The sequence below is a fragment of the Aureobasidium namibiae genome (assembly GCF_000721765.1).
Source record: "Aureobasidium namibiae CBS 147.97 unplaced genomic scaffold scaffold_7, whole genome shotgun sequence".
NCBI classification, from domain to species: Eukaryota; Fungi; Ascomycota; class Dothideomycetes; order Dothideales; family Saccotheciaceae; genus Aureobasidium; species Aureobasidium namibiae.
In genome coordinates this window covers 533,780-561,156 of record NW_013581202.1, presented here as the reverse complement: position 1 = coordinate 561,156, position 27,377 = coordinate 533,780, and the positions used below count along the sequence as shown (strand labels likewise).

The following is a 27,377-nucleotide window of genomic DNA, read 5'->3' as shown; positions in this document are numbered from 1 at the left end:
TAGCATGCCACGAGATATGGAGGCTTCGTCATACGGTCGCATACAATTTCAATCTGGATTCATGGATCGCAAGAAGCAATTCACAGGCTGGCGGGTGGACGGTCGCATCTATCTTGCAAGCCAATTTTCGGCGTCTCCGGTCATCGACCAACGACCTTTGCATCTAAGCTGTGGTAGCCTGAGGTGCTTCATCTAACGCTTTCGGGGTTGACCTTTTTACCTTTGCGATGACTGCGTTTCTTTCTGCAGTTAAGAAACATGTCCCACAGCCTCTTGACTGCGCCCGAGCTTACAAGGTTTGTTTGATTCCCTTTTTATAATTCTGGTTATGGTATTCTTTTCTTGTCTTGTCAGCTCTTTGTTTATAAGTGTTGGCTCTGAGCTAATCGCAGTTGGGAAAAAAAGTTACTCGATACCACATATCATCGCTGGTCACCATGCCGTGTTAGACCTCAGGACAGTGCTACAACAAACAGCAATTTTTGAACGGGCTTAAAGACCACCCTCTGCCGCAGATAGTCGACCAAATCACCCAAGCAACAGACATCCATGCTGTTGACGATGACCAGTAGATCCTCCAGACGATCATTGTCGCCGAGGGACACCACTTCTAACGAGGACGATGACCAACAGCTCTCCAACTTCAAATGGATCATGGTCACCAATCCACACCAGTCCAAGGACAAGGAGATGATGAGAAACGTCCGGATACAAGTCATGAATGACTATCTCACCAAGGAGCGACGCAATCCAAACAGTACCGATGCTCGTGTACGACATACCTCGCGACGCTCCAGAACCAGTGTATCGCCTGAGATGAGGAAGAAGTTGGGTCCGTCCACAACAAGAAGCCAATCGCCTCGTGCTAGAGACTCGGCAATCAACTCTTCTCTACCGTCGCCAGAGACAACGTTGAACATTCCGATGTATCAAGAGATGGAAGCGGAGTCTCTGTATGACACAGGGCCGACGGCGCTGGCGCCATACACCTCTCTTAACCCACCACTGGCAGGCATTGGTGCAAAATTGGACGTCTTCAATGCGACTCCAAAGTTTGTTGGAGAAAACATTGATGTCACCATGCTGAAACACAACTGTATGTATGTCTAGCCTCTCGAGCCAGCATCGACTGACGAAGTCGTTCAGGCACCACGTATTTCGCAAGTCAGGCAATGTGCAAGAGGTGGGTCCCGATGCTGTTCGCTGGCCGTGCAGCATTTCTCAGCACATTGTGTATCTCCTCCGCGTACCTTGACATGATGAAGATGGATTTTAAGTCCCACAGACTGACAGCAAACTCGATCGAGTCTGTGCGAACACTCACGGTCAGAGAACAGACCGTACAGTTGATCAGCGAGCGTCTCTCTGACCCAGAGACTTGCTGCAGCGATGCGAACATAGTCTCAGTCGTCCACCTAGTCTTTGGCGAGATGATTGTCGCTTGTGATCAAGCATTACAATGGCATCAAGACGGACTACACACGATGGTGGAATATAGGGGAGGCCTAGAGAAGCTGGGCGGCAATGGTCTCTTGGCTGCCATGGTCACCATGTAAGTCGACGAGCGCACTCAAAAGACTAGTTCTGATTGAAGTTTCAGTCAAACCTTCCAAGTATCGGTAATGCGTGAGGGGCGCCCTCGACAACAGTACCTCGACTACGCTCGCTACATTTCCGAACCCGCGGCACGAGACCGCGTGTCTGCGGTTCCCGAATCGCCTCTATACTATCCCACAGGTCTCCATCACACCCTCGCTCGGACGCAACGTTGCGATGAAGAGACATTGGACTTGATAAACATGATTCGAGATCTTACACAAGCCGTCATGGATCTCGAAGATGTGTTAGACGCAGACGCCCCCAGTACGACTTTCGGCCCCAAGACTGAGCGCAGAGTATACACAGAGCTAGAGGTACAAGCATTGCAGAGGAAAAAGCAGAAAGCCGTAGATCAAATCGTGCTACTCGATGCCCGAGACGACTCTGTGTACGAAGCAATACGACTATGCGCTCTACTCTACGCCACAGCCATCCACTGCAACATGCCTTTCTCGACAACAGCACACAGTTTTCCGGGTCAGATTGTGATACAGATCAGAGATCACCTTCTCCGCACCGACCTCTCGAACTGCTGGGACAGTATGGTGGGGGTACTCTACTGGTGTACCACTATCACTGGAGCAGCGTGCAACAATGCCGATGATAACGACATCGATGTGCTGGCAACCAAGAAATGGATGGTGGCACTCGCGATCAGGAGTTCGATCTTACTCATCTTCCAGCATACCGACGCTATGGTGAGGATGTTGAGGACGATATTGGTTGTGCAGAAGTCTTTGAGAGCTCAGGAAGAAGAATCGGAGATCTAAGTCAGCACCCCTGGTGGGTTTTGACTGTCGAATGTACTCGTAACGTACATCATGATTAGCATCTTAGCGTAGACAGTATTTACCAAATAGGATGCTCATATTGCAATCACAAGTAACTCAAATCACGGCATCGCACATGGAGCGGAATGACGGGGAGGCCTTTATAAATGTTCGAAAGTTGTTTTTGGTGCTGTCAGGTGCAGGATCATGAGCGAAAAACAAGCTGGGTATCATGGACTGGCGCAGGTGAGCCGGACAATTTGAAAAGTGACGAGTGGTGAAAAAGAGCAGTTATTGCTTGTCGCGAGGTTCGGTGGCAACGCCATCGCGCTCTCGGAGGTCTTTGATAACGGTCTTGTGTTGATGATACGTTAGTTGAACAATTCTCATGACGGTCGGAAACAGAAGCAACAAGATGAGAGAGCAATGATGAATGTCAACGGGGAAAATACTCACGGCCAAGGCATCTGGGTTTACACCATTCTCGATGAGCGAGACACAGTAGGACAATGACTGCCTATCCAAATTCGTGTTCTGTAGATGTCGCAATGTTAGTACGGATTTTGAATGTATAGCGAGCCTATGGATAGAATTCTGAGGCGATGCATCACTCATCCGGCGCGTCAAATAGCCTGTAGCGGACTTGGGGGAAACGTACAAGCAAAGAGGAGATCTCGTATAGTACGTCGATGGTCTCGCGCGCAGCTTTGCGTTTGTCTTCTGTGGGAGGCATTGTGTTGTGGCTTGTGTGGTCGCGATGAGACGAGATGGATGATTGATGGAGACGGATGTGGTTGTTTGGATCCGGCGGGGCGTCACCTTTCAGACCACAAGATTTGGCAACACATTTGGAACGACAAATAGAACTCAAAACTCGAGTTTAGGAGGAAACAAAATCGGTAGTTCATTAATCGTAACATGTAACGCGAAGAAACGTGAATCAGTGCCTGATAGTAGCAGTGAACAAGGCACGCATCGCTTTGAGGAAAGCAGCTAGATCCCTCGACTCGTTCAATCGCTCGACGACAGCATCCACAGCCTCATCATCCAAAGCCGGCTCCACAGCTGCAACCTGGTAGTCTTTGGTCTCCATATTCAACTCAAACGCGCATTGACGATCCCAATCCCTTTGATCCACATGTGTGTATACAAACTTGATTCTATCATCCACACCCAGACCTTCAATCCGCATACAAAGATGAGACTCCCAGAACTGCAACTCTGGACGATTGTGGCGTGCTTGATTGTCCAGTTGTCGCTGATGGTGATGTTGAGCCTGGCGGCGCGCGTGGATAGATTTTTGTAGTGATGAGATCTGAGAACGGAGGTCGTCGCGGTGAGCTTCGTGGTTCTGTCGTTGAAGGTCGAGTTCCTGGATTTGTTGTTGCATTTCTTCGTGTTCTTGTGCTTCTTTTTCCAGAGTGTTTTGGTGTGCGATGGATTTGTTGGATGTGTCTTCGAGTTCTCTGCGTCTCGATCTCTGGGATTCTATACGGGAAAAGATTGTCAGCGTGTTGAGCAGTGTGTTGTGGTATAGCATGACTGACCTTGGATCTCGGACATGTTGATGCGGAAATGGTTGCGCTCCTCAAGTACACGTTTGCGGCCTTGATCGATAAAAAGGTCGAACCGTTGGGTGAAGCGAGCCATGCGATCGCGCAGGTCGTCGAAACCAAACTTGATGCTAGGGAGTTGGTCGACCATTGAGGGCGGATCGGGAGTGAGGTAGGGACATCGTAGACCACCTGCGCCGAAGGAGGCATCGAAGCGCGTACGGCTGGGTGTGTTCATGACGGCGGCCATGTTTGTGAATGTTGGATATGCGGAGCGGTCTAGACGGACTGGAGAGATGTTGCGCGAGTATCGAACTTGGCAGAATTGGAGAATTGCGAGTAAACACAAACTCTGGTTGCGTTGCCAGGGCCCCGCTGGGGGGCACGGACTACGTCAGGTCTGCGTGAGGATAGGGAAACCCCTTGTATCTATCCCATCACACCATGACCGAGTTGTTGAACTGTTGTAATAAGCTAGACTTTGACAGTCAAAGACACGCTCAAGTGATGATTTGTGAAGCCATCACTTGCTTCACAGATATACAGTCTAAGGCCGTCTGTTTCGAGAAAGTATACAAGCACGTGGTTGGCACGCCCCCGGCTAGCGATCCGAGAGGCCGGTCAAGTCCTGACGCGCTTCGATCTCGACAAGTTTTTGACCATGAATTTCTCGCCAACTTTTCTGCCTCGACTACCAGACATCTGACCCGCCGTCTATCACGTACATCACCACATCCTTCAACTCCCATAGTCAACAAGATTTCGCGACCACCTTCTTCCCGGCAATGATTCAATCTGTCTCTGGCCCATTATCACGCATAGCTAGGAAGAAGCCGCATGGCTGACCAATCTACCACTGACCTGAAATATGGTCACTTCGGTCAAATCATATACAGCCAAGACGATCATACCTGGCTGCTCCCCAGGAAACTCGAGTCTTCATCCACCTTAGAGCCCCTCGGCACCTCCCAACTCGTCTTCAAGCCGCAACCCTCTCAATCGCGACCAGATCCCATACCCACCGGAAAACCGAGCGTACACCTGAACCGTCAAATCGCCGACCTCCTTCACTTTGATCCGACCATCGCTCCGAGTGCCCATCTCCTTGTCGAGCCTGCACTTGTATCGCAAGAGATCCAAAAGATTATCACACGCCATGATCCAACCACTGGTCACCTTTTGGCCTTTGGTCGTGTGCCCGATCATGCCACAAAGCGTTCCATGACCATTGTCACATTTCCTGCTGCTGACCACGCACACATCCTGCGACTTGTCCAAGTCCAGCCTCAAAAACATGGTTGGGAGCGGAACAAGTCTGTCTGGATCGATGTTCCGCGTATATCTGGTGAATCTGGTACCTGGCATGCTCCTCAGCCCATCCGCCAGATTTGTTTCGCAGACGCCGACGAGGACTCCAATCTTGCTCGCACTCTCGCAGTTCGAACCACGACTGCTGTCCATATCATACGTGTCGCTGCAAGAAAACGTGCCTCCTCGTGGAACTCTCTTACTGGCACACCATCTCGTTTCCATACAGATCAGCTGTGTAATCTGAACCTCGATTTGTTCAGCGGTCTTGCTCCTGCTCATGTTGCCTTCAACCACTGGTATTCGAAGCAGTTTATCACTGTCGATCAATACGGTACCTGGCACGTCTGGGACTCCAGTCTTAGACAGATTCCATCTGAGCATGGCAAAACGATTGAACTTTGTCGTGGAGCTACCAACGATCAAGCTGTCCCGGACGAAGAGACCACTACTACTTTATTGGACGACGGGTGGGGTAGAGCATTGTGGGCCGGTAATGTGCAGACCATCATTACTGCCAGTAGAAGGTGCTTGGGCATTTACGACATCCAAGCAAAACCTGTCAGGCTTCAGTCTCCAGACCTTGGGATTGCTGGAACTCCTCACTGGATTCTCGATATCATGCTAAACCCACTGGATCCAACACTTGTCTTTGTTCTGACCTCAATATCGCTGTTCTGTCTACGTGTGCAATGTCTGGACGAATTTGATCCAGAGAGTTATAGTACTGCTGGTGCTGAGATTGTAATGCAGTGCAGACACTTCAGAGATCCTGAGGACACTGGGCTTGGCTTGTCTAATTTTGTCGACGATATCGGTACGGTAACCATTACTATCGACTTGAAAAAGATGCTGACCATTAATTGTAGACGTTATCGTGTTTATCAAGTCTTCATTGAGTCCACTTGCAACCAGCTTTCGTTTTACGCCGAACGAGTCAACTCCTCGATTTCTGAAAGTGGCAGATGCTACTAAACTGGTTCTGCCTGAGATCCCTACCACAACCTCCTCTGCAGCTTTAACCTTCCAGATTCAGCCTGCGAAGTACGGAGAGAGTGTACACCATGAACAGCCATCCGGACCCGGAAAGATCTATCGAGATCTGTCCACGAGGTTCTTCGTTGGAACTGCTATCGCCAGTGATATGACTGTTGTACAAAAGCTCTATTATGCAACACCAAGCACAGTGCTCAAATCATCATCTCCCGAGGTCGCGCCTCCCGATTGGCGCGGAAGGCTTGTACAAAGTCATCCTCGTCTACAAGAGACTGGTTTTGTCGCACAGTCTCTGGTCAATCAAGGACTAGGGAACACCCAAGAAGATCAAGATGTTATAGTATCCTCTCATGCTGATCCGCGGAAATCAACTCGAGACGATTGGACCATGCTATACGAGTTATCTCACGCTCGAGCGACTGGCGCTGCTTCAAAGACAGAAGACTTTTCGCGTATACTCTCGCGGATCGAAACAGCTCTCCAGGCTCCTGAACCCACTTATGATGGCCCTAAGCTTCTGTCAGAAGTATTCGATGATCAAATCCTGGTACCTGACATTGATCAAGCTGCTGCTGAATTCAAGGACTTGGTTTCCGCCAAGACAGAACATGGAGAAGACATGGAGGATGTTGACCAGAGGTTACAACTTGCGCGTATTGGCTACTCCTCCCTCAATCTTGGGTCTGACAGCAATATGGATCTCATGGCCATCTATGATAACATTGTGGCCCACTGGCTTACACCACTATCTCAAACAGTACCTGGAAGAGTACGACTTGTCAAGGAACAACTGGCACGAAGAATTGCCGCTGGACTTTGTCTGGCAAGTCATGTCCTCAGGCAGCCACCGGTAGAGCCAAACGAGGAAACGATACCCGAGACGCAAGCTACTGAAGAGGCATACTCCTTCCCTCAATCATCTCTGCCAACACCGTCACCAACAGCTACACCGTCGATGACTACAGTCACGTCATTGTCTAGCCATCCATCGACTCTAGTATCCCCCGAATTCGCACGCCTGCAACGGTACACCACATTCGCTCCAGACAAACCCACACCAAGTCCGCTGCCTAAAGGTCTGACCAACACACTCGCGCATTGGAGCCTTGGCAGGAACCCAGAGAAATACGATTGGCTTGCAGTCCAGCGAGAGCAGGAGAAAAAGGCCGAGGAAGAAGACGAGGATCTGACGCCGAGAGAGAGAGCGAGATTGAAACGCCGCGCCGAGAAGTTGTTGGACAAGCAGAGGCGTGAAGCGCAAAAAGCATCTGCCATGAGTCTCGCGAATAGCCAAGTCCCCGGCATCGTAAGTGCGAGTCAGCCTGCATTCATGACACCTTCTAGAAGCGAAGCACCGAATGTGCCTCACTCTGCCAGAGCGGCAAGTCAGGGCACCCAGCTGTTAGCGAGCTCCCAAGCTGCGCCAAACATGTTCACTAGCCAGATTCAGCCAGGGAAGTTTGGTGGAAAGCCGGCAAAGAAGAAACGAAGAGTCGTCGGGTTCTAGGAGGAGATCGGAAATCCTTCCGCGTCGCTGTATACTTCCAGATCTGTATAGTCGAAACGTATTCCCGCAGTCATGTGCCTGAACTTGTTGACTCCAGCATCCTGGTTCTGTGTACATATCCACGATCAGACGCATGGCGCGAATCCTGAGGTGCCGATAACCGCATTGGAAGGTTCGATGGAGGTTGGCGCAGCAGAAACAAGTGTGCTGTCATCGAGGCTTGGCCCGCAGTCGAAACCGCAGTCGAACCATCATGTGCCATCTTCCCCATGTGCTAACGTCTCTCTCACAACAGAATATAGGCGAATCGCAACCATCGCAATGAATAGTTCTTCTCAGGTAGTAGAAGAGTTCACAGACATACAGATACCATCAACCTCGATAAACTTCTTGTTGATGGAGGTGCGCGTTTCCATGGCTGTACGTGTGACATGGCTTTGCATATGAGGATGATGGAGCACACGGCACACGTGTGCCGGCGATCATTCGAGTGATTGGACGGCTTCTCGAACAAATTGGAGCCAAGCCGGAGTGATCATAGAGGTTCTTTGCTTTCCATCGTCTTTCGATTGCTTGTTTGAACGTGCGTATCAAGTGTCAATCGCATCGTTCGGCGGTGTCCGAGAAGGAATCCTGGGGGCTATGGCCCGGCTATGGCATAAACGCATCAGGATCTAATCGCGCCGAGCGCTTCCTTCCCCGCGCTATGACACTATCGGTAGGTAGCAAGGCTTAGCTATGTGAGCACACCAGTGTGCGGATGCGCATGTGTGAGGAAGGAGTCATCCACCTACAGTTGCACACACCTATATGACAGACCTGTCTCCAACACCATGTTTTCCTCGCATTCTGACCGACCCAACTCTTTCTACTTCATTCTACCCATTTTGCCTTCACTATTTATACCTCTCGATATAGAGAGAGAGTACGATTGACTACGAAAGATCACTACAATCTGTGGATCATCACTTTGATATATCCTACCTTCTCGAATGGCCTGGCACAGCTCAACAATTCCCTACGTGAGTTTCCATCACTCGATAATGGAAACAAATGCTAACCATTGATCAACTAGGACTTCTCTGAAGATAGTCTCAATCAAGACTTCGACCTCTTCCCGTCCACACAGCCAACTGAACAAGGTTCCAGCACATTGCCAGTGCCCATCGCAGCTTCCGCTGGAAGGAGACACTCGGGTGTTCGACATGAAGCACATAGTGTGCCGTCTACCACGAACGAAGAAGCATGGCTGTCTTGGTGTTATGCCAGTACCTCGCAAGACATGCATTCCCTACCGGCGATCAAGGCTAGGAACAAGCCTTCGATCAGCGATAGTGGTTATGGCTCCATGTACTATGCTGGCACGCACTGTACTGAGAACGAGGAAAACGCATCATCAGAACCCATCAGACACAGCCAGATCTCGGAGTACTGTGAAATCTGCTACGAGGAGTCAGAGAAGCGTCGCTACTTCAGCAACAACGCGGACAGAAGGTCAGTACCTTGACAACGTTCCATCGAACATTGTTAACTATCTACAGAAAGCACATGCTCACACACACTCGTCCATTCAAGTGTGATGTATCTGGATGTGACAATCAAAACGGGTTTGCGTCCCCGCATGACCTAGCACGACACAAGAAGACATGCCATAGTGTGTTGACCGTGAAGACTTCCAAGTTCTACTATCGATGTGCTGCTCCTTCCTGCCAAAAGAAGGACAAGATCTGGCCACGGAAGGACAACTTCAAGGCTCATCTTGAAGGAACACACAGATACGACGAGGCCCAAGTAGCCGAGCTGCTGATCAAGTATGTCATCAAATGGAGCGAATCATGTCATCCTAGCGACTAATAACCTGATAGATCGGAGTGTACACCGGATTCTGTACAGCTATCAGGTGCCCTCAGTCGGCAAAGGACTAAACGTAGAAAGATCACAGCAAAACATCGATCCCGCAAGATACCTTCGTCAGACAATGAGCATAGTGATGTCGCAGCGAGTCCATCCGAAGAGGCACAAGAGAGCTTCGAGCCCACCAACTATTTGTTCCAACAAATTGCACAAAGTCCTATGTTGTCAGCTCCGGCATCTTATACTTCTGGTTCTTTTCTGGGAAATTTTCGAGGACATGCTAATCCTCCGTCCATTCTGATTTCTCATGACGCTGGAGATGACATGTGTGATCCTATCGAGATGATGGACACCTCCACAGACTTCATGGACGATACACACTCACCATACCTTATGATCGGTGTGCCATCATCTCCAGATGAGATGGAGCAGCCGTCGCCTGCGTATAGCTCAGACACATACGCAGACTCGTTGTTCGAGTCCGACACGGACGATATGAACATGGATACTGATTTCGATACCGATTTGAGCGAGTGCGACACAGTATTCCGACCCCTGCTAGGACCAATAGTTCAGTGCTTATTGACGGCATACATCTCGTCTCGTCAGCACGCACCGGGGAACAGTGAACAAGAGTCATCGAACTCTAGCTATCCATCTAGCTTTGACGGTCATCCTGCGTCTAACGGCTTTGGTTCGAGAGGCTTTTCTCTACCTTCCGCGGGAGGTAAGCGACGACGTAACACTGAAGGAGAAGATGACGATGGCAACGAGGATGACAAGACTCCCAAACGGAAGATTAGGGCTTCCCGATCTGATGAAGACCTTCCTCCATTGGCATGTCCGTTTGTCAAATTCGACCCGCTCAAGCACGAAAAGTGCTATACATATGTCCTCAAAGGCATATCTCGTGTCAAGTATGTGGAATGAACGAATCAACACAAAGCCAATACTGACATGCTTAGGCAACACCTCGAACGTATGCATACTATACCCATCCACTGCCCCAAGTGCTACGCAGTCTTCCGCAACAACACAGAAGCTAGAGACAAGCATGTAAGAGAAGGTACATGTCAGACCGTTCCAGAACGATGTCTTGAAGGTATCGACAAGGCTACCATGCGAAAGCTCAAGCGTCGTGGCACAAGCAAGTCGGTGCAAGACAGCTGGTACTCGATGTTCACAATTCTGTTCCCTGGAGCAAAGAAGCCAGAGTCACCTTGTAAGCCTGACCCCAACCAAAGAACTTGTGACACCTTACTTATACACGACAGTCATGGACACTACACTCTCCGCCGAGCTTTCCGCCTTCCGAGACTTCTGCACACGTGAGGGACACGCCATAGTGACGAGTATCGCTAGCGCAAACATGCATTCTTGGGACGCCCAGCAACACGACCAGATTGAAGACTTTGCTAGACAAGTCTTCCAGGGCGCCATGGAGCAGGTTTTCCTGCGATGGCAGAGCAGACGTTCTGCCTCCAGCGAACCGACTGTCATCAATCAGCCCATACTTCCTCCGACCCCACCTTCTACATTTACCCAAGACATGAACGATATGGGCATTAACGACACTTTTACGATGACTGACGACGAATCTCTATTACCGGTTCAACAATATGCCGATCTGGACATCGCATGGTCAAACAGCCAAGTCCAACAGACTACAGCAGCTCAGCAGCAATGGATGTATTTTGGAGACACGATCTCAATGGACCAGGAGCAACAATATTGGAACGATCATAGAGTTTTGGATGGGATGGGTGGATGGTCTGGTTAAAGGAGCTTTCTTTATATACAATGTGTGATTACAATCTTGCATAGGCTTTTGTTTGAATAGCAACCTTTCCATTCACTTGATTGACTATACCACGGCTTTTCACCTGGGGAGGGTGTCGAAACGTGCACTTCAACCACAGACCTCGCATGTATCGGCGAGTCGCAGGATGCAGTCTCTCATCCCAGCGTTCGTCGCAAATTGACGAATGTGATCATCGGGGAAGCTGACCAGCAAGTCACGCCGACGGAGCTTGAGAGAATTTCCTTCGCACAAGAGGCAATGTACTGCCGTCAAAATGGAGTTGGAAGCCTGATAGCATGTTGCTGTAGAAGATACGCGTTGAGTCGGGTTCCTCTATGCGCGGAGTACGAACAGTCACGTCCTCGTGAAGCATCTCCACGATGCGAGGCATTCAAGTCAACGAGAGCTGTGTTGACGTCTCTGACCTGTTCTTGGAGCCTGTTGATCGCGGCTGATGTGTTTTCTGAGCCGAGCTTGTCATCGTGCTGATCGAACATGATGACGAAAGAGTTTGTGGAAGGCTGGCAGGATTCACAAAGAAATGACTGACGGAGACAGAGTGGAGAGGAGGGACAGGATCTGTCAGCAATACCGGATGTCAAGCGAAAGCCAAGGGATTGGTAGAAGTCGAGAAGCTCGAGTGAATCCACACTGCTCCGAGCTAAATTGTTGCGCAGAAAGCAAGAGCGAACGAGGTCCCAAAAGTTGATCAAAGTCGGAAGCCGCGTCATGTTATCCAAAACAGCGACAAGGTTGGTCATAACATCCAAGCACATTTCAGAGAACAGCCCCTGACTTCTTCCTGCGCTCCAATCTCTTCGACACCCTCAAAGCTCGTTTGCCAAAGTTGCCGCCTGATACCAGAAGCCATGGTGACTCGATTTCCTCTTCGATAAGCGCTAGTCCAATGTCCTCTACGCTGTAGCCCAACTCGATCAAGTCGCTCAACCATTCAAAGTCAAAGGCTAGTTCAGAAGCCTTTTGTTTGAGCATGTCTTGAACAAGCTCGGTTTTTGAATTGATGACTGCTTTCATCAAGGCATCGTCTGAAGCTGTAAGAACAATATTCTGGAGCAGGGACGAGGAGCGCTGGTGTCGAGGCTGAGGATCTGCGGAGTCACGTCGGCTAGGGGTACTCGCGATACTGGTATCATCGTCGTATGTGCCCGCACAGGTTGCTGAAGGCAGGTGGAAAGCTTCCGGCTGTTTCGGCTCGATTTGGAGGAGTTTTGAGGCATTGTTGGAATCCACGACCGAATCGTTAGCCCACGATATAGTTTTTCGATGTTTGGCCGCAGTAATCTGCTTCGTCCATGTCTTCCAAGTTTCATAGGCTTTCGAGGGATATCTCCGAGTGTTCACTCCAGCCATTTCCGCTAGACTTGTCTGATTGTCCGAATGACCTGACGTATCAAAGTCAACAATATTAGCTGCCTGGTCGGGTATTCTCCTATCTCTGAGCGGAAGCATGGATGATAAACTGCCGAGTATTGAAGGGATAATGGGAAGTTGAGCCAGTATGCGACCGAAGGGCGCATAGAGAGGTGTGTTCGAATAAACATCGCCGGAGCCAGTGCTGGTAGCAGGTGATCTAATCGATTTCTTCAGGAAACTGATCCGCGAATGTGGATCCTGAAACACGGTCTGAGACAGAGATTGCTGGACAACGGATTGCAGGACCCAACACAAGACAGCATTGCTGAGCACATGGTTCGGCTCTACGACACCAGTGAGTAGTCTTGGGACAAGGAAGAACAAGCCTTGAGGGAGGATTTGACAGTGTTGTCTTCCGATGTCGTAATGACATCCGGGAAACCAGGTTTCGGATATCTGAGGCGTAGTGCTGTGATATGCTTTGGTCGCGAGACATGGCTGGAGAAATGGCAGACGATCGTGTATAGAGCAAGCATGGAAGACTGTCTCTACTACATCTGGAACGACCTCATCCCAAAGCGTTGGACACGCAGGTCTGGTTCCAGGGTAATTATAGCCATGACCGATGCTGCCGATAGTATCTAGTAGGACCATAATCTTGATAGGTGTGGCCGCATCCCAACTAGTCCTTCTGCGAAAGTCCTTGCTGCGATCCGACGAGGGCTTATCGTTCTCGCGGGGTGATGTATAAGTCTGGAGGACCAGGTCGCATAGCTCATCGCTCGGTTCCTTGATGATGCCACAGTTGTTGATCATGCCGATGACACAGCGCAAGGCATAGGCCCCTCTAGCTAGACCAAAAAGCCATATATCTGTTCCTTGTTTGTAGTATCGCGCGATGTAACGGTACAGTTCAAGACATAGCTGTCCAATGTTGTCCGCCGACGCGCCAAAGGCATATGTTAAGTAGTTGCATCTCAGCCCGTTGAAGTATTTGGCTCTAAGCTGCCGTGAGGGATCACTGATCTCTCGTGAGCCTTTCGAGTTATGCATGTCAATGCCGGCCATCTCAGCCAGTAGCTGGATGTTGGTACGAGTGCCATATTCCGGGCCACACCAAGTGCCGTCGCAGAAAACGACAAGCTTCTCTGGCGAGAAAGGAGCTTTCGCTATGGCGTTCAAGCTCATAATTAACTATTCGACGTGTCGAGGAGTGGGAAATGTAGGCATAACTCGATGATGTCTAGATGGTTGACTCGAGTTTGATCCAACCCTTGGACATTAAGGTACATGCACGATTGTATGCCTACCTTTGGCATGTGCCAGAGCTGACGACATAGCATGATACACTGCTAGACGGCAGTATAAGACTCTATTGGTTCTAGAACAGCTTCACGAGATTTTGAGCTGACAACGAAGACAACTGAAGTCGAATCTCGTAGCGTCTCCAGACCAAGCAGATAGTGGAAGAGTGCTGCTCAACGGAGGAGGCTGGTGAGAAGGCAGAGCTTTGGATGTAAGCGCAACCGGCCGAAGGATGTTCGGCTGCACCTTCCTTGGCCGAAGACACAGCACAAAACGTCATTCTAGAAAGCTCCAAGAATTGGCTCGCATCTCGCATGGACAAATATTACCTGTCCAATTCACGTTTCTGCCCTACTCACAAAATTCAAAATGCCTGGAAAGTGTGTACACAAGGGCTGCGGCAAGACATTCGCCGACGACAATGAAGAATGCGTCTATCATCCCGGTCCAGTACGCAATTCGGTTTACCGAGTGCTTTCAGCATATAGCTAACCTTGCTATAGCCAGTCTTTCACGAGGGCCAGAAGGGTAAACTCCGTCATTCTGGTTACACATGAGCAATCTCCTGACAACTCTCGACAGGATGGAAATGCTGCAAACCTCGCGTTCTGACCTTTGACGAATTCATGACCATCCCTCCTTGCACAACCGGCAGACACAGCACCGTCGACGACACACCCGTCGAAGAACCAAAAGCCGCTCCCGCTGATGCTCCCGCGCCCGCATCTACTGTAACTCCTTCCGAGCCAGCAGCACCTGGACGCGCACCCACAGCCCAAGCCCCGCAACCACCCTCTTCGCCCGCACCCCCAGAAGACGAAGACGACGACCCAAACGCTACAGTCCCGGACAACGCAACATGCAAGCGTAAGGCTTGTGGTACAACGCACAAAGGCGCACCTCGCAGCGACGACGAAAACTGTCAGCATCATCCTGGTGCCCCCATCTTCCACGAAGGTAGCAAGGGCTGGTCATGCTGCAAACGCCGCGTCCTAGAGTTTGACGAGTTCCTCCGTATCCCTGGTTGCAAGACGAAGTCGCGCCACTTGTTCGTGGGTGCAAAGAAAGACGAAGGAGAGGAGAAGCTGGAGAGTGTGAGACATGACTTCTACCAGACACCCGACAAGGTCATGGCAAGTTTGTACTTGAAGAAGATTGACAAGACCATTTCGAAGGTCGAGTTCCAAGACAAGGCGGTCGACTTGGATCTGAGGACGAGCGACCGCAAGAGGTTCCAACAGGTCGTGCCGCTTTTCGGTACCATTGACAAGGAAAAGAGCGAGTTCAGCATCATGGGAACCAAGCTGGAGTTAAGGCTTGTCAAAGCAGACGGTGCTTCGTGGCCGGTTCTGCGAGGTGATGAGAAACACACTGGCGAGATTATCCAGATGGGTCGTGCCGGAAGGGCATAGACAAGGACATTGAGATATTGGAAGCAAGAAGAGTAGCATGGTTGGAAGCAATGTAAAATACTGCACTCTGCAGCGATGCACCAGAACGATGCAAGAGTAACACAAACCCCTCTCATCCAAGAGAAGGCATCGAAAGAAAAGAAAAAGAGAATCAAGCTCAGCCCTCCTTTACCTTCCCCATTCCTACTGGACGGTAGCAGCAGGAGCCTCAAACATGTCATCGATGCCATCCTTGCTCTCATCACCCTCGTCACTGTCCTCCTCCAATTCTTCGTCTTCCTCTTCGAAGCCGGTCTCCAGACCTCCCTTCCTGAGTCTGTCCTTCATCTCCTCCCTCTTCTCTTCCTGCCATCTCATCAACGCAGCTGCGGCATGAACCCTGAAACCATAGATACGGGGTTCATAGCGTCTCTGAGTCTTGGGCGGAAGCATTGCTGGGTAGACCTGGAAGAGGATGTTGTGGAAAGAAGTGCCAAAGTATGCTCCATCGATGGCGTTGTGACGAGATGATTTGGGGTTGTAGATATCCTCGCATTTGGCGCAGTAGAGTTTCACGGTTGAGGTGCCCGGGACGTCATGTAGACCCATGGGCAGAAGATGTTGTTGGTCGCAGATGACGCGAGGACACTTACCGAACGTACCGGACTTGTACTTGTCGAGCTTTCGAGATCGATCGTCAGTCGACCATTCATTCCTATGGCTGATGCTTTCGGATAAAACTCACCATCTTTGCGAGACCTCTAGTCGTCACGATGTAGCGTGCATGCACAAGTCCGTAGAGGTGTCTGGCGCTCTTCTCAATCTGCTCACGCATGTCGTCGTCGACCTCCATGTCAAAGACATCGGTCACCAGATCAAGCGCGTATTGGTAGTATTGAACTTCCGTGTTAAGACCAGTGAGGTTGAAGCGATCGGTCAGGTAGTCTTCGTCGATCTCGCAATAGTACTCATTACCGCGAGATGAGACGAACTGTATTGGGCAAAAGTCAGGTCTTCTGATGGAAACGAAACGTGGTGCAAGGAAAGTGTCAAGACTGTGCTGAGAAATGTGGGAATGATCCTGCGCAATGTGCGAAACAGCACTTTCTTGCAGAGTCATAGTGCTCTCATGGAGAGCCTGACGGCCAGGAATCAAACCATATCGATGTGTGCAGGACCGCGGTCGTACAAACTTCTCGTGCACGACAGGGCGGGCTCTCCACGACTTTCAGGTGCAGCGCTGACCGTTCACCGCTCACACACCGCACGAGGGGTCTTTGCCGATATCTTGTCTTTTGCGCGAAGTGACGACGAGGAAACGAAGATATGATTACAATGAGAGATCACTTACCCAATCCCGCCAATAACTGGTGTAGTCGCTGTCAGTCTCGCTGGCAAAGTTGTCCATGGTTTCTCAATCCTCTCCCGGACCGTGAAAACGTGGAACTCCGAAGATCGCGTCGTTCTAGGGTTCACTCTTTTCGGTTTCGCGGTGTAATTTTGTCTTGGAGAATGCGCTTCGTTTGGAGTTGATGGTTGATGTGATTGTGGTTGGAGGTGTCGATGCGATGTTGTTTGGGCTTTGGACTTGACGCTTTTCAGAAAAGAGCGGGTTGGGCGTTGCTGGGATGAGATTTGACGAAGAATGAAGGCGGCAATAGCTTGCTCGAAACATTACCAGCGGACTACAAACTACGCATATATTGGGAGTCTGTTCCTGAGCTCCACTTGGATAACGTTAGTTATAGCGGTAAAGCAGAGAACACGCTGCTGTGAAGCAAACTCAAGGACCATCATTGACTGCTCTCTCCCACCAAGATCTACAGCGTCGGACTCTTTGTAGAAAACCACAATGGTCTATGTTCACACACGGAGAGGCCACCACACGACAGCACAGGCAGTAAGTCATAATCTCATCGCTCTATAACAGTCACAATATGGATCAAACGTCTATCCAACGCGAACTCGATGCTCCAACTTTTAGCCTAGGTATCTTATGCAATCAAATCGAAAACTTGGCTCTTAAAGAGACAGGTTCCACAAGCCGTCACCAAGGTAATGGCCATTCTCGAGACCAACGCCCTTCTTCTTCTCCTTCATGTCCTTGGTGCTCATCTTCAAAACACCGACCAGGCAGGCACTCTCTTTACCTTCTGCCTCTACAACTACGATATCACCCGCTTGCAACTCTTTTCCTCCGTAACCATCGTTGGCCTCTTTATCATCCTCACTGACTGAAGGATCGGGCAGGCGGCCACCGGGAGATGTGAGACCAGGTACCATGAGAGCAGCACCTGACAAAACGAAACGGATGGCGCCACGATCGATTCGTATCCTGTCAAAGCATTGAGGGTACTTGTGGACGAGGGAGAGGTGAGGTATAAGAGGGTCGTCCATATGTTGCCAGAAGAGAGGGGTGGAACCGAGGACGTAGAGGGAGACGCGGTCGGGTCTGTTGACGACGTTATTAGTATTTGCACACGCAAAATGGATGCTTGGTGGTTGATGTCTGGAGTCGACTCCTTCCAGGAATGCACATACACCTTGACGAGATCAATCTGCTCCTTCTTTGGCATGATCTCATCCATATAAGGCTCGAGGCGGGGATAGGTCTCAATGGCCTTTGCGCGAATGGCGCGCTGGGCCGACGACTTGACCTTGCTTTTGGCGCCGGGTGTCAAACTGCTTGGAGTCAATCTTTATGCCTAGAAGCGATGTATCTGACAGACTGACTCTTTCTTGAACATGGTGATGATTCAGATGTATTGGGTATTCAGGAACAGGACGAAACGACTTTAATTCAGAAGGGTCGTCACCGACTCGTTCCTGCCCCACCACGGCCTTGAACCCCGCGAAATGCCAAGGGAAACTGCGCATTGTTGTCGCCTGCCACTTTGGAACCTTCTGGGCCACCTGCCCTCGACATTATTATCTCCACCTCCACCGTCTCTCCCTATTCCTCACTACACACACCACCAACACCATGTCCGACTCAAGAAAAAAGCTGGCTCTGGCCATCATTGATTTCCTCAACACCTCCCTCAAGGATGGCACTCTCCAATCTGATGACTCGGAGTCCATTGAGATTGCAACTTCATGCATCGCCGAAGCATTCCATGTCGATCCTACCGACAAGACTGCCATGACTCAGGCTCTGGGCGGACAGAACCTTCTCAGCATCTATGGAGTGTACGAGAAGCTGAAGGGCAAGAGCACTGCCAGCACCGAAGGTCCCAGCAGTGCTAAGGAGGGCCGCCCTGCTACTCCTACTGGCTCTTCCAAGGGCGCCAACGAGAAGTCGAATGCTCCTACTAGCGAATCCGAGTCTCTCAAGGCTCAAGGAAACGCCGCCATGCAGAAGAAGGACTATGCCACTGCCATCGACTACTACACCAAGGCCCTCGAGATTGCCCCCCTGAACACCATTTACCTCTCAAACCGCGCCGCCGCTTACTCGGGTGCTGGTCAGCACGAATCCGCCAAGAACGATGCAGAACTCGCTACTGCTGCCGACCCCAAGTACACCAAGGCCTGGAGCAGACTCGGTCTCGCACGTTTCGCCCTTGGAGATGCTCAGGGCAGCATGGACGCATACAAGGCCGGTATCGACGCAGAGGGTAATGGAGGCAGTGATGCCATGAAGCGTGGTTATGAGACTGCCAGAAGAAGAGTTGAAGAGGAGGGCGGTGTCGAGGAGACTTCCCGCGGTGCTCCCGCTGGTGGTGCCGGTGGCATGCCCGATCTTTCATCCCTTGCTGGCATGTTTGGTGGCGGTGGTGCAGGTGGTGCTGGCGGCATGCCCGATTTTGCCAGTCTCATGCAGAACCCTATGATGCAGCAGATGGCCCAGAACCTGATGAAGGATCCCAACATGATGAACAACCTGATGAGCAACCCTCGCGTCAGAGAGATGGCTGACAAGTTTGGCGGCGGTGGCGGTGCCGGTGGCCAGGGCGGCATGCCCGACCTCTCTAGCTTGATGAACGACCCCAACATTGCTGAGATGTGAGTAGAGGCGTACATCACCTGAAGAACACGTTACTGACAAGTGTCACAGGGCAAAGAACTTCATGGGAGGCGCTGGCGGTGCTGGAGGTGCTGGCAGATAGACCAACCAGGGTTAACGGCATGTTCATGACAGCGAGCAAAAATTTGTTTAGTGCGCGCTATGATAGACGCAAATGATACCAGCATGACTTTGATACAGTGCATGCATGCGACATTCGAGGATGTTTAGTACAAAACTAATATACAAGGGGCGTAAGACCTTCCAACCAACGCCGTGCCAAACCGTTTGTGGCCATGAGATAATCATAGAGATGGAAAAGCCACAAGCAATTCCCTGAGGAGAAAGATGAACAAGACGATCAACCCAATCTTCTGGGCTTGGGACTTCTGGAACCACCAAACTTGAGCCTGGTAGCATCCTTGACGGAACTGATCTTATTCCTGACCAGGTAGCCTTCAGAACCCAGCAAAGCCTTTGTGACAGCTTCTCTTCCCTTTCCAAAGCCACGCATGACAACCTCTAGACTTTGCAGGTCGCGCATGAGACCACGTTCTTGAATTTGCTTGAGGACGAAAGCAGCGAGTTGGTATGCAGCATCGTAACTTCCGCGGCCAGCCTTTTTGAAACCGATATTTCCAGCAGAGAGAGACATGAGGACATCGACTTGCTTGCCGGGGTTCGCGGGATCCTTTTTCGGAGGTTGGGTGAAGGTGATGTGGGTGTTGTGCTTTGTCGCATAGACGTGCATGCGATGCGGTTGGGGAGGGCCAATATCGATGGCGTCGATTCCTGGAGGACCATTTGAGTTGTCTCCCAAACGACCGATCCAGTCGCCGAGTTCGAGGGTGCCTCCTCGTCTGGATGTGATAGGTGCGGCGGGCAATGGCGTTGATGAGATGGCGCGACTGAACGGTGAGGGTATGATTGATGAAGGGCGGGCGGCCAGTCTGGCCAGTGGTCGGAAGACGTTCATGTTGGATGTGTGAATGATTGGCGACAGGCAGTTCGGGGCGTGGTGACAGCTGCTTAGCAGGTCGAATTTCTTGGATCGAGGACGGCCGACGGAGGAGACGCGGCGGAAGTCGGTGGCCTGTGCGTCTTTTTTGAGCTCGAACATTCGGCCACCAGCGAAAGCGCGGGCGGCGAGTTTGTGACAAGAACGGCCTCTCGCTCTCTTGCCTCTCATCCACCACACACCACAGCATGACCTCGTTAAGTCGACAAGTGCTCTTGCCTAGAGCCTCCGCAAATGTCGCCCGCAATGCGCCCGCCTTCCACGGCCGCACCGCTGCGTACCGCCGGATATCCACACATGTCTTGAACCGCTCCAATGCCGCAAACTCGCCCTTGATCTCCTCAGTCGCCTCTACTCCGTCAAGGTTGTCATCGCCTTTCCTCCCTGCCTCTGTCGCCACCACCTTTGTGCGCTCAGTCTCTTTCAAGGAGATGCAGGCTGAGCGCAAGCGTCAACGCGCTGCTCAAGGTTCTGCTCCCAAGGAAGAGACGCCAAAGCCAGAGCCTGCCGCTAAGCAGTCAAAAGATGCGGAAACAAAGTCTGAGCCTGCTCAAAAAGCAAAGAAGGCCGAGGAACACATGAGCGAGGCCGAGAGGATCTACCAAGCTACTGCCGCTCGTGACGCCGGTGCCTATGTTCCCGACCCTGATCAGGACGCACCCAAGAAGGAGAAGAAAGAAGATGGCGAGGCCGAGGGCGAAGCTGCTGAAGGCGAAGCTGAGGGTGCCGAGAAGAAGGAAAAGAAGGACAACAAGCCTCCACCACCAAAGCACGGTAACAAGACTCCATGGCAAGTCTTCACCGAGACGTTGCAAACCGAGTTCAAGGAGAGCAAGGAGTGGAACGAAGGTACCAAGCAATTGTCTGGTAGCATTCACGACTTCACCGAGAACCCCAACGTTCAAAAGGCTCGCGCCGCATACGAGAAGAGTACCGGTGCTCTTTCGTCCGCTGCTGGAAGCACAATCAAGACTACCGCTGGAGCCATTGGCAAGAGTGCTGCCTGGACATGGGACACCAACGTCGTCAAGGGCATCAGATACGGTGCTGGCGCAGTCGGTTCGGGTCTTGAGAAAGCCACTCGTCCTGTTAGAGAGACCGAAGCATTCAAGAACGTCAAGGAGGTCATCGATGACGGTAGCTCTATGCGCTACGGTGGTTGGGTCGAGAAGGAGGAGCGTAGAAAGCGCAGAGAAGCAAGAGAAGCTAAAGACATCGCCGAGGGTCGCAGACCTTCAGGCGAGCCCTTGGTCGAGGATCCCGAGTGAGTGCCGTCCGTGCCTACATCTTTTATTCATACTAACACATTGTTGCAGTGCTGGAGTCAACGTGACCGTTCACAAGGATGCAGCCTGGAAAGAATCATGGCGCGAGTTCCGCGACAGCAGTAAGACGATGCAACGCCTCTTCGCTTTCAAGAACACCTACGCCGAGTCCGAAAACCCTCTGATTTCTACTGCCCGCAGTATCAGCGACCGCGTGGCTGGCTTCTTCGCCGAGAACGAGACAGCCAAGGTCATCAAGAAGTTCCGCGAAATGGATCCCAGCTTCCAAATGGAGCCTTGGTTGCAAGAGATGCGCGAGTACATTCTTCCTGAAGTCCTTGACGCCTACGTCAAGGGCGATACCGAGGTACTCAAGCAGTGGTTGAGCGCAGCACAATACCAGGTCTACGCCGCTCTGATGCAACAATACACCCAGCATGGTCTCGTATCCGATGGTCGCATCCTGGATATCCGCAATGTCGACGTACTCAACGCACGCCTGCTTGAGCCTGGTGACATTCCCGTCTTTGTCATCATGTGCCGTACTCAGGAGGTGCACGTCTACAAGAACAAGAAGACTGGCCAACTGGCTTCTGGTATGGAAGACAAGGTCCAACAAGTCACATACGCCATCGGAGTGACCAGACTTCCCGAGGACGTACACAACCCCGAAACTCGCGGATGGAGACTGATTGAACTCCAAAAGAGCGCAAGAGAGTACATCTAAGCTCATAACCTCTACTCTTCATGTTTTCCGCAAGACACCACTTTCTGCATTTCCCCTTGGATCGAGTCTTCTTGTATGAGCTCTTTGTCACGGCGTTCTCTCTGGTCCACACTCTCCCATACTAAAAAAGCGTTGTCGTCTCAGGGACCTGTCGAACCTTCTTTCCGGTCAAAGGAGAATATCCTCGTGTACTTTAAGCATTTTCATGCAACTACTCCTGTATTATACATTTACGCTTTTGATGTATTCAGTTTTATCTCAATGTCTCAAGTCCTCGTCCTCACAATCTGACTTGGCAATTATTTCGATCTGATGGTATTGATCTAGACGGACTAAAGTCCGAGTCATGCTTGAAGCAAACAGCTCGGGACCTCGGAAGGAACAACCGAGTCAATGACGTTAACTTTGTCCAGAAGCCATCTCACTTTCTGACGAGTCCATCCATACCATAGCTCTAACAAGCGACGCATTCACTCGAACAGTTACAAACATGTACTCGACGCCTTGAAGGAATCTCTCGGAATCATTCTTTATTTTCAGAATTGTATATATCAAGACAAGGACATGACAAATGGCGGCCAGAAACACAAGTCGTCGGCGGGTAAGCTTCGAATCTGTCACCTTTACCTGTTACACGGACTGTACTTCACTTGCATACAGAGACTGATGTGAACCCATAGCATTCCACTTCGCAGCCGGCTTGGGCTCCGGCGTGACGAGCGCTTTCCTCCTGCAACCCGCCGACCTCCTCAAAACTCGCGTCCAACAATCCTCCGGCGCATCACTCTCAGTCGCACTCAAGAACATCCTCGCTGGCCCCTCACCGATACGATCACTATGGCGCGGCACCACACCCTCAGTCATCCGAACAGGCGCAGGCTCGGCTTTGTACTTTGGCATGCTGAACCAATTGCGACGGGCGACATCAACGACGACATTAGGCGCGGATGGAAAGTCAAAAACACGTCTCAGTAATACTGCGAATCTGGCTACAGGCGCTGCTGCAAGAGCATTGGCTGGCTTCGTCATGAGTCCAGTCACGGTTCTGAAGGTGAGGTACGAGAGCAGTCTGTACGCCTATACCTCGTTAGCCTCAGCCGCAAAAGATATTTTCAAGACAACCGGAGCAAAAGGATTCTTTGCGGGCTTTGGGGCAACGGCTATCAGGGATGCTCCGTATGCTGGTCTCTACGTTCTTTTCTACGAACAAAGCAAGGTCTCGTTGTTCGGCCATTTGAACATCGCTGCACCGCTTGCGAACTTTGGTTCTGGAGTCCTAGCTGCCGCCACGGCGACGGCTGTCACAAACCCCTTCGACGCCGTCAAGACAAGGTTGCAGCTGCAGCCTGAGAGATACAAGAATGCAATCAGCGCCGCGAAAAAGATGATTACCGAAGAAGGTGCTATGTGTCTATTCGATGGACTAGGCATCAGAATGGCCAGGAAAGCCATTAGCTCTGCATTGGCATGGACGGTGTATGAAGAGTTGATCCGTAGGGCAGAGGACAAGATCGTCACGTAGAGCGTACGTCGCGTCGATCGAAGGAGAGCAAGCAAGACTGGGCAAGCCATTTTGAGCCAGAAAGACGGTGAAGGCGCCTGCAATAACGAACCCTGTTATTCATCCTTCTCGGAGATCTGGAGAGGACAATCTTGCCCAGATGAACCGTTGTTCATGCATGCGGATTATCAAGCATTCTGACAAACATGTTCACTCGCCGAATCTTCGTGATCGACATACATCTCGCCAAAGCATGTTTACAAGCAGGTCAGGTGTGATCTGGTTGCTCACTTTTGTGAACAAAAGGACATGCTGGTGGTTGTTCACTAAAGTAGTGATGTCGTACATCTAGCAAGCTCGATCTGTAATGTGACAGATGTATGAATGATCAAGCTGCTACGTGCGTAGTGTCTTTGTTCGAATGGTGCATAGCACACCCTCGTGTCAGCTTGTGGTATCTTCATAGGCACATGCATGTATTTCCTGCAGAGACGGCGCGAGAATGAGTGGGCGGTGGAGCAGCAGGTGTGCTGACCGGGCCCGTTGTGTTTCCTGTATCTGTAGCAAAGCGTCGAGAGAGGTGGAGCAGATTCTGGACGATTTGCGTGGGCCAGCGTATTCAACCCTCCAAGATTGTCGATGTTGGGGATATAGAGTCAGGTCTACGAGGATGCAATTGACGTAACGAACACCTGATGCCGAGACTTGGATAAGCTGGCGAAAGTGGTTCTGAAGGAGCAGAGGTTGGCTGGCATGGAGCTAGTGGAAGTTTAAAGCGAGGTCAACTAGTTACATCTGCCACGACAGCGATTGGCGTTGGACAGTGAAATGGAGAACAGACAGGCTGGGGCACGGAGTATGTTGATGGTTGATGCAAGAATCGAGATGGTGCGATTGGCGCAAGATTTGGGGACGTGGTTTTGGTAAGGGACGATGAGTGGTATGACCAGTAACTATGTACCATGCTGGACCCATCTGGGCCAGTTCGAATCTCGATGGTGGGTGAAGAAGGTGCGATGGACGCTCGCGGTGGCGGTCTTGTCGCAACCCACATTTAAGTTTACCTCTGCAGCGAGCCTTGTAGGCAGACTAGGCAGGAGCAGCAGCGGTCCTTCCAAACCCAATCCAAAGACCAAACAAAACACCGCACGCGATACTCGATTCCTTCAAACCATTCAAGCTGCTGTTGTTTGTTGATGCTGCTGGTGCTCGTTATATGATTCTTAGGTAGGAAGCCTGCCATTGCCTTGCAACCGCAAACGCCGCTTCCGATGCAACAAGATCGTCCGCGAAAGTTGCAGCGCATTTCACAAGCATGCGACCTCTGCCACCGCCGCAGTATTCGCTGCAGGCCTAGCAATGAAGACAATGATCGTTGCCAGAACTGCTACGACTTCGATGTCGCCTGCACATATGACCGCCCCTCTAAGCGCAGAAAACATCCCCAAGCACCCGTGGCGCCCGCTCAGCCCTCGCAACCTTCGGCGCGTTCTTCTCTACCAACAAACACACTGACCTCGGACAGTGTGCCGGCTTCAGCAGCAGCACCCAGTTCCAATTCGACTCGGAACGACTCGCTAAGTAAGGCCAACGACTTCCCCTTTGTGCCTGCTCTGGTCACCTCTCGCGACTCAGCCGAACTCGATCTACCATGGAAGGTATTTGCTCTCTCGAGCGAGTCCGTCATCCTGGATCTTCTCGATGCCTACATGGAAGTCGTCTATCCTCTATATCCATTCTTCAACGAGGCCTCGGACAGGGCCAAAATCAAGAATAGGCAACACTTGACTGACAAAGGTTTGTTGCAATATGTGGCATTTCTGCTCCCCTCGTTCTGACCATGAGGTTTTCATCACAGGCTTCTTCTCTTCAATCATGGCCATGTGTGCTCTGGCATCGGCACGTATCCGCGACGGAGCCGAACCATCGAGAATATCTGAAGCGGTCAGAAAACCCGCAGCATCGTCCGAAGTCTTCTTTACTGCTGCCAAATCCGTCTTCACATCCGATCTCGACAAGCTTCGTGGTTTTGACTTTGTCAGAGCTTGTACGCTCCTCTCGCTGACCAGCATCCAATACGGTCAATCCCTCGATGTTCAACAGTACTCTGGCATCGGCAGCACTCTTATCTCGATGCAACGCTTTTATGATGAGAAATATTGGCCCAGCGGCTTAGAAGAGTCCGAGAAAGAAACATACAGACGCGTGTATTGGGGTTCCTATACGTTGGAGGTCTTCACCGCTGTCGTCTGGAACTGTTTCATACGCACACAAGAGGTGCACTTGAACGTGCGATATCCCAACGAACTCGACGAGGGGACCGTTGCCAGCACCAAAATCGAAGTCCCGGCTGGCCAACATCGTGTGAGTTGGCTCGTGGGGTGGAATTTCACCATCGATCTTTACCGCGTCCTGGAACACGTCGTCAACAAATCTCGAGCCAAGCGCTTTAGCCATGACGATCGTCGCAGTGTCGACAGTCTCGTCTTTGGCGACGCTTTTTCCGAAAAGAGCGTCATGGCGACTATGCTCAACATGTACTACGCTTTACCACCACAATTCAAGGCCACCCCTCACATGACTGGCGACACAACCCAGGACACCTATGCCTTTCAAGCTGCCAATATTCAGGCAACACTTCAACTGCTTCGTATGATGCTGTTTTCTACAGAAGACGGTCCCAGTGTCGAAAGAAAGTGTGATGTGGCCGATGAAGTCCTGACCGTCTTCAGAGCCATTCCCCCATTCTATCTGAGAGCCATAAGCACCCCCATGATCTACCAACTGGGAAGCCTTGGCGGTGTTCTTGGTTCTGTCTTCGAGCACCCCTTATACCAGAAAGACTATCAACGTGTACGAGTTTCGCTGGTGGCACTGGCGACACTGCTGGACGGGTTGGAATCTAATCTGCATCGTTCTGCTGGAGCGAGTCAAGGGTTGTTGGCTCAGGTCGAAAAAATTGATCATTACATGCATTCCCAAAGGAATAATACTCATCCGATACCACAACAGCACCCGCAACAACACCTACCGCAATCTACGGCCGCGCCACCAACAATGTCGATGGGTTTGCAACCAACTATGCCAGAGATCAATGGCAATGGCAATGGCCATGGCAACGCTATTCAGATCCCAACAGACCTTGCTTTAGAATGGCCATGGCCAGTCTACCAGGAATATCCTTACTACATGGATAACAACGGATTCTAGGATAACTCGTCGGAGTCTACTGGGTCTGATAGCAGAATAGAAACCACCGTGCATGATCGTTCGATGTATGGCATGAAGTCTGCGATCGGCGGCTGGAAGAGGGATTGTTGCTTATCAAAGGAGTGCCTGTAGAGATTGAGGCTGGGTCGGAGTTAGGAGTTGAATCGGCGTCAGTCGTCCTAGAACGGTGAA

The 27,377-nt window shown here is 51.1% G+C and overlaps 15 protein-coding genes across 15 annotated transcripts; 9 read left to right on the top strand and 6 right to left on the bottom strand.

The window, feature by feature from the left end:
- Nucleotides 1-561: 561 nt before the first annotated feature.
- Nucleotides 562-2,369, top strand: M436DRAFT_81298 (uncharacterized protein; the record flags this gene model as incomplete). The annotated part of the gene is made up of 3 exons (XM_013572831.1): nt 562-1,096; nt 1,147-1,552; nt 1,601-2,369. The coding sequence occupies 3 exons, from the start codon at nt 562-564 to the stop codon at nt 2,367-2,369; spliced, it is 1,710 nt and encodes a 569-aa protein (XP_013428285.1).
- Nucleotides 2,370-2,660: 291 nt separating this feature from the next.
- M436DRAFT_81297 (uncharacterized protein) lies at nt 2,661-3,102 on the bottom strand (the record flags this gene model as incomplete). Its single annotated transcript, XM_013572830.1, has 3 exons — nt 2,661-2,723; nt 2,826-2,903; nt 3,028-3,102. 3 exons carry the CDS (start codon nt 3,100-3,102, stop codon nt 2,661-2,663), a joined length of 216 nt encoding a protein of 71 aa, XP_013428284.1.
- A 207-nt stretch (nt 3,103-3,309) lies between these two features.
- On the bottom strand, nt 3,310-4,160 carry M436DRAFT_45226 (kinetochore protein Spc25; the record flags this gene model as incomplete). Its single annotated transcript, XM_013572537.1, has 2 exons — nt 3,310-3,857; nt 3,917-4,160. The coding sequence occupies 2 exons, from the start codon at nt 4,158-4,160 to the stop codon at nt 3,310-3,312; spliced, it is 792 nt and encodes a 263-aa protein (XP_013427991.1).
- A 599-nt stretch (nt 4,161-4,759) lies between these two features.
- M436DRAFT_72273 (uncharacterized protein) lies at nt 4,760-7,733 on the top strand (the record flags this gene model as incomplete). Its single annotated transcript, XM_013572750.1, has 2 exons — nt 4,760-6,047; nt 6,100-7,733. The coding sequence occupies 2 exons, from the start codon at nt 4,760-4,762 to the stop codon at nt 7,731-7,733; spliced, it is 2,922 nt and encodes a 973-aa protein (XP_013428204.1).
- Nucleotides 7,734-8,725: 992 nt separating this feature from the next.
- On the top strand, nt 8,726-9,587 carry M436DRAFT_44906 (uncharacterized protein; the record flags this gene model as incomplete). The annotated part of the gene is made up of 3 exons (XM_013572484.1): nt 8,726-8,755; nt 8,809-9,231; nt 9,279-9,587. 3 exons carry the CDS (start codon nt 8,726-8,728, stop codon nt 9,585-9,587), a joined length of 762 nt encoding a protein of 253 aa, XP_013427938.1.
- Nucleotides 9,588-10,863: 1,276 nt separating this feature from the next.
- Nucleotides 10,864-11,367, top strand: M436DRAFT_72272 (uncharacterized protein; the record flags this gene model as incomplete). Its single annotated transcript, XM_013572749.1, has 1 exon — nt 10,864-11,367. One exon carries the CDS (start codon nt 10,864-10,866, stop codon nt 11,365-11,367), a length of 504 nt encoding a protein of 167 aa, XP_013428203.1.
- Nucleotides 11,368-12,696: 1,329 nt separating this feature from the next.
- Nucleotides 12,697-13,950, bottom strand: M436DRAFT_45648 (uncharacterized protein; the record flags this gene model as incomplete). Its single annotated transcript, XM_013572617.1, has 1 exon — nt 12,697-13,950. A coding segment is annotated over one exon (1,254 nt), but the record flags the coding sequence as incomplete, so codon positions are not given.
- A 486-nt stretch (nt 13,951-14,436) lies between these two features.
- Nucleotides 14,437-15,479, top strand: M436DRAFT_45263 (chord-domain-containing protein; the record flags this gene model as incomplete). The annotated part of the gene is made up of 3 exons (XM_013572548.1): nt 14,437-14,517; nt 14,571-14,595; nt 14,650-15,479. 3 exons carry the CDS (start codon nt 14,437-14,439, stop codon nt 15,477-15,479), a joined length of 936 nt encoding a protein of 311 aa, XP_013428002.1.
- Nucleotides 15,480-15,662: 183 nt separating this feature from the next.
- On the bottom strand, nt 15,663-16,866 carry M436DRAFT_63225 (uncharacterized protein; the record flags this gene model as incomplete). The annotated part of the gene is made up of 3 exons (XM_013572668.1): nt 15,663-16,139; nt 16,204-16,449; nt 16,810-16,866. The coding sequence occupies 3 exons, from the start codon at nt 16,864-16,866 to the stop codon at nt 15,663-15,665; spliced, it is 780 nt and encodes a 259-aa protein (XP_013428122.1).
- Nucleotides 16,867-17,480: 614 nt separating this feature from the next.
- M436DRAFT_81290 (uncharacterized protein) lies at nt 17,481-18,205 on the bottom strand (the record flags this gene model as incomplete). Its single annotated transcript, XM_013572829.1, has 3 exons — nt 17,481-17,910; nt 18,000-18,140; nt 18,192-18,205. The coding sequence occupies 3 exons, from the start codon at nt 18,203-18,205 to the stop codon at nt 17,481-17,483; spliced, it is 585 nt and encodes a 194-aa protein (XP_013428283.1).
- A 236-nt stretch (nt 18,206-18,441) lies between these two features.
- M436DRAFT_72268 (uncharacterized protein) lies at nt 18,442-19,567 on the top strand (the record flags this gene model as incomplete). Its single annotated transcript, XM_013572748.1, has 2 exons — nt 18,442-19,463; nt 19,516-19,567. 2 exons carry the CDS (start codon nt 18,442-18,444, stop codon nt 19,565-19,567), a joined length of 1,074 nt encoding a protein of 357 aa, XP_013428202.1.
- A 258-nt stretch (nt 19,568-19,825) lies between these two features.
- M436DRAFT_17788 (translational machinery component) lies at nt 19,826-20,227 on the bottom strand (the record flags this gene model as incomplete). Its single annotated transcript, XM_013572395.2, has 1 exon — nt 19,826-20,227. A coding segment is annotated over one exon (402 nt), but the record flags the coding sequence as incomplete, so codon positions are not given.
- An 833-nt stretch (nt 20,228-21,060) lies between these two features.
- Nucleotides 21,061-22,474, top strand: M436DRAFT_45732 (TIM44 subunit of mitochondria import inner membrane translocase; the record flags this gene model as incomplete). The annotated part of the gene is made up of 2 exons (XM_013572630.1): nt 21,061-21,746; nt 21,799-22,474. The coding sequence occupies 2 exons, from the start codon at nt 21,061-21,063 to the stop codon at nt 22,472-22,474; spliced, it is 1,362 nt and encodes a 453-aa protein (XP_013428084.1).
- A 564-nt stretch (nt 22,475-23,038) lies between these two features.
- On the top strand, nt 23,039-23,996 carry M436DRAFT_44982 (mitochondrial carrier; the record flags this gene model as incomplete). Its single annotated transcript, XM_013572501.1, has 2 exons — nt 23,039-23,075; nt 23,155-23,996. 2 exons carry the CDS (start codon nt 23,039-23,041, stop codon nt 23,994-23,996), a joined length of 879 nt encoding a protein of 292 aa, XP_013427955.1.
- A 1,250-nt stretch (nt 23,997-25,246) lies between these two features.
- On the top strand, nt 25,247-27,185 carry M436DRAFT_44550 (uncharacterized protein; the record flags this gene model as incomplete). The annotated part of the gene is made up of 3 exons (XM_013572416.1): nt 25,247-25,501; nt 25,562-25,772; nt 25,834-27,185. 3 exons carry the CDS (start codon nt 25,247-25,249, stop codon nt 27,183-27,185), a joined length of 1,818 nt encoding a protein of 605 aa, XP_013427870.1.
- Between the last annotated feature and the right edge of the window lie 192 nt (nt 27,186-27,377).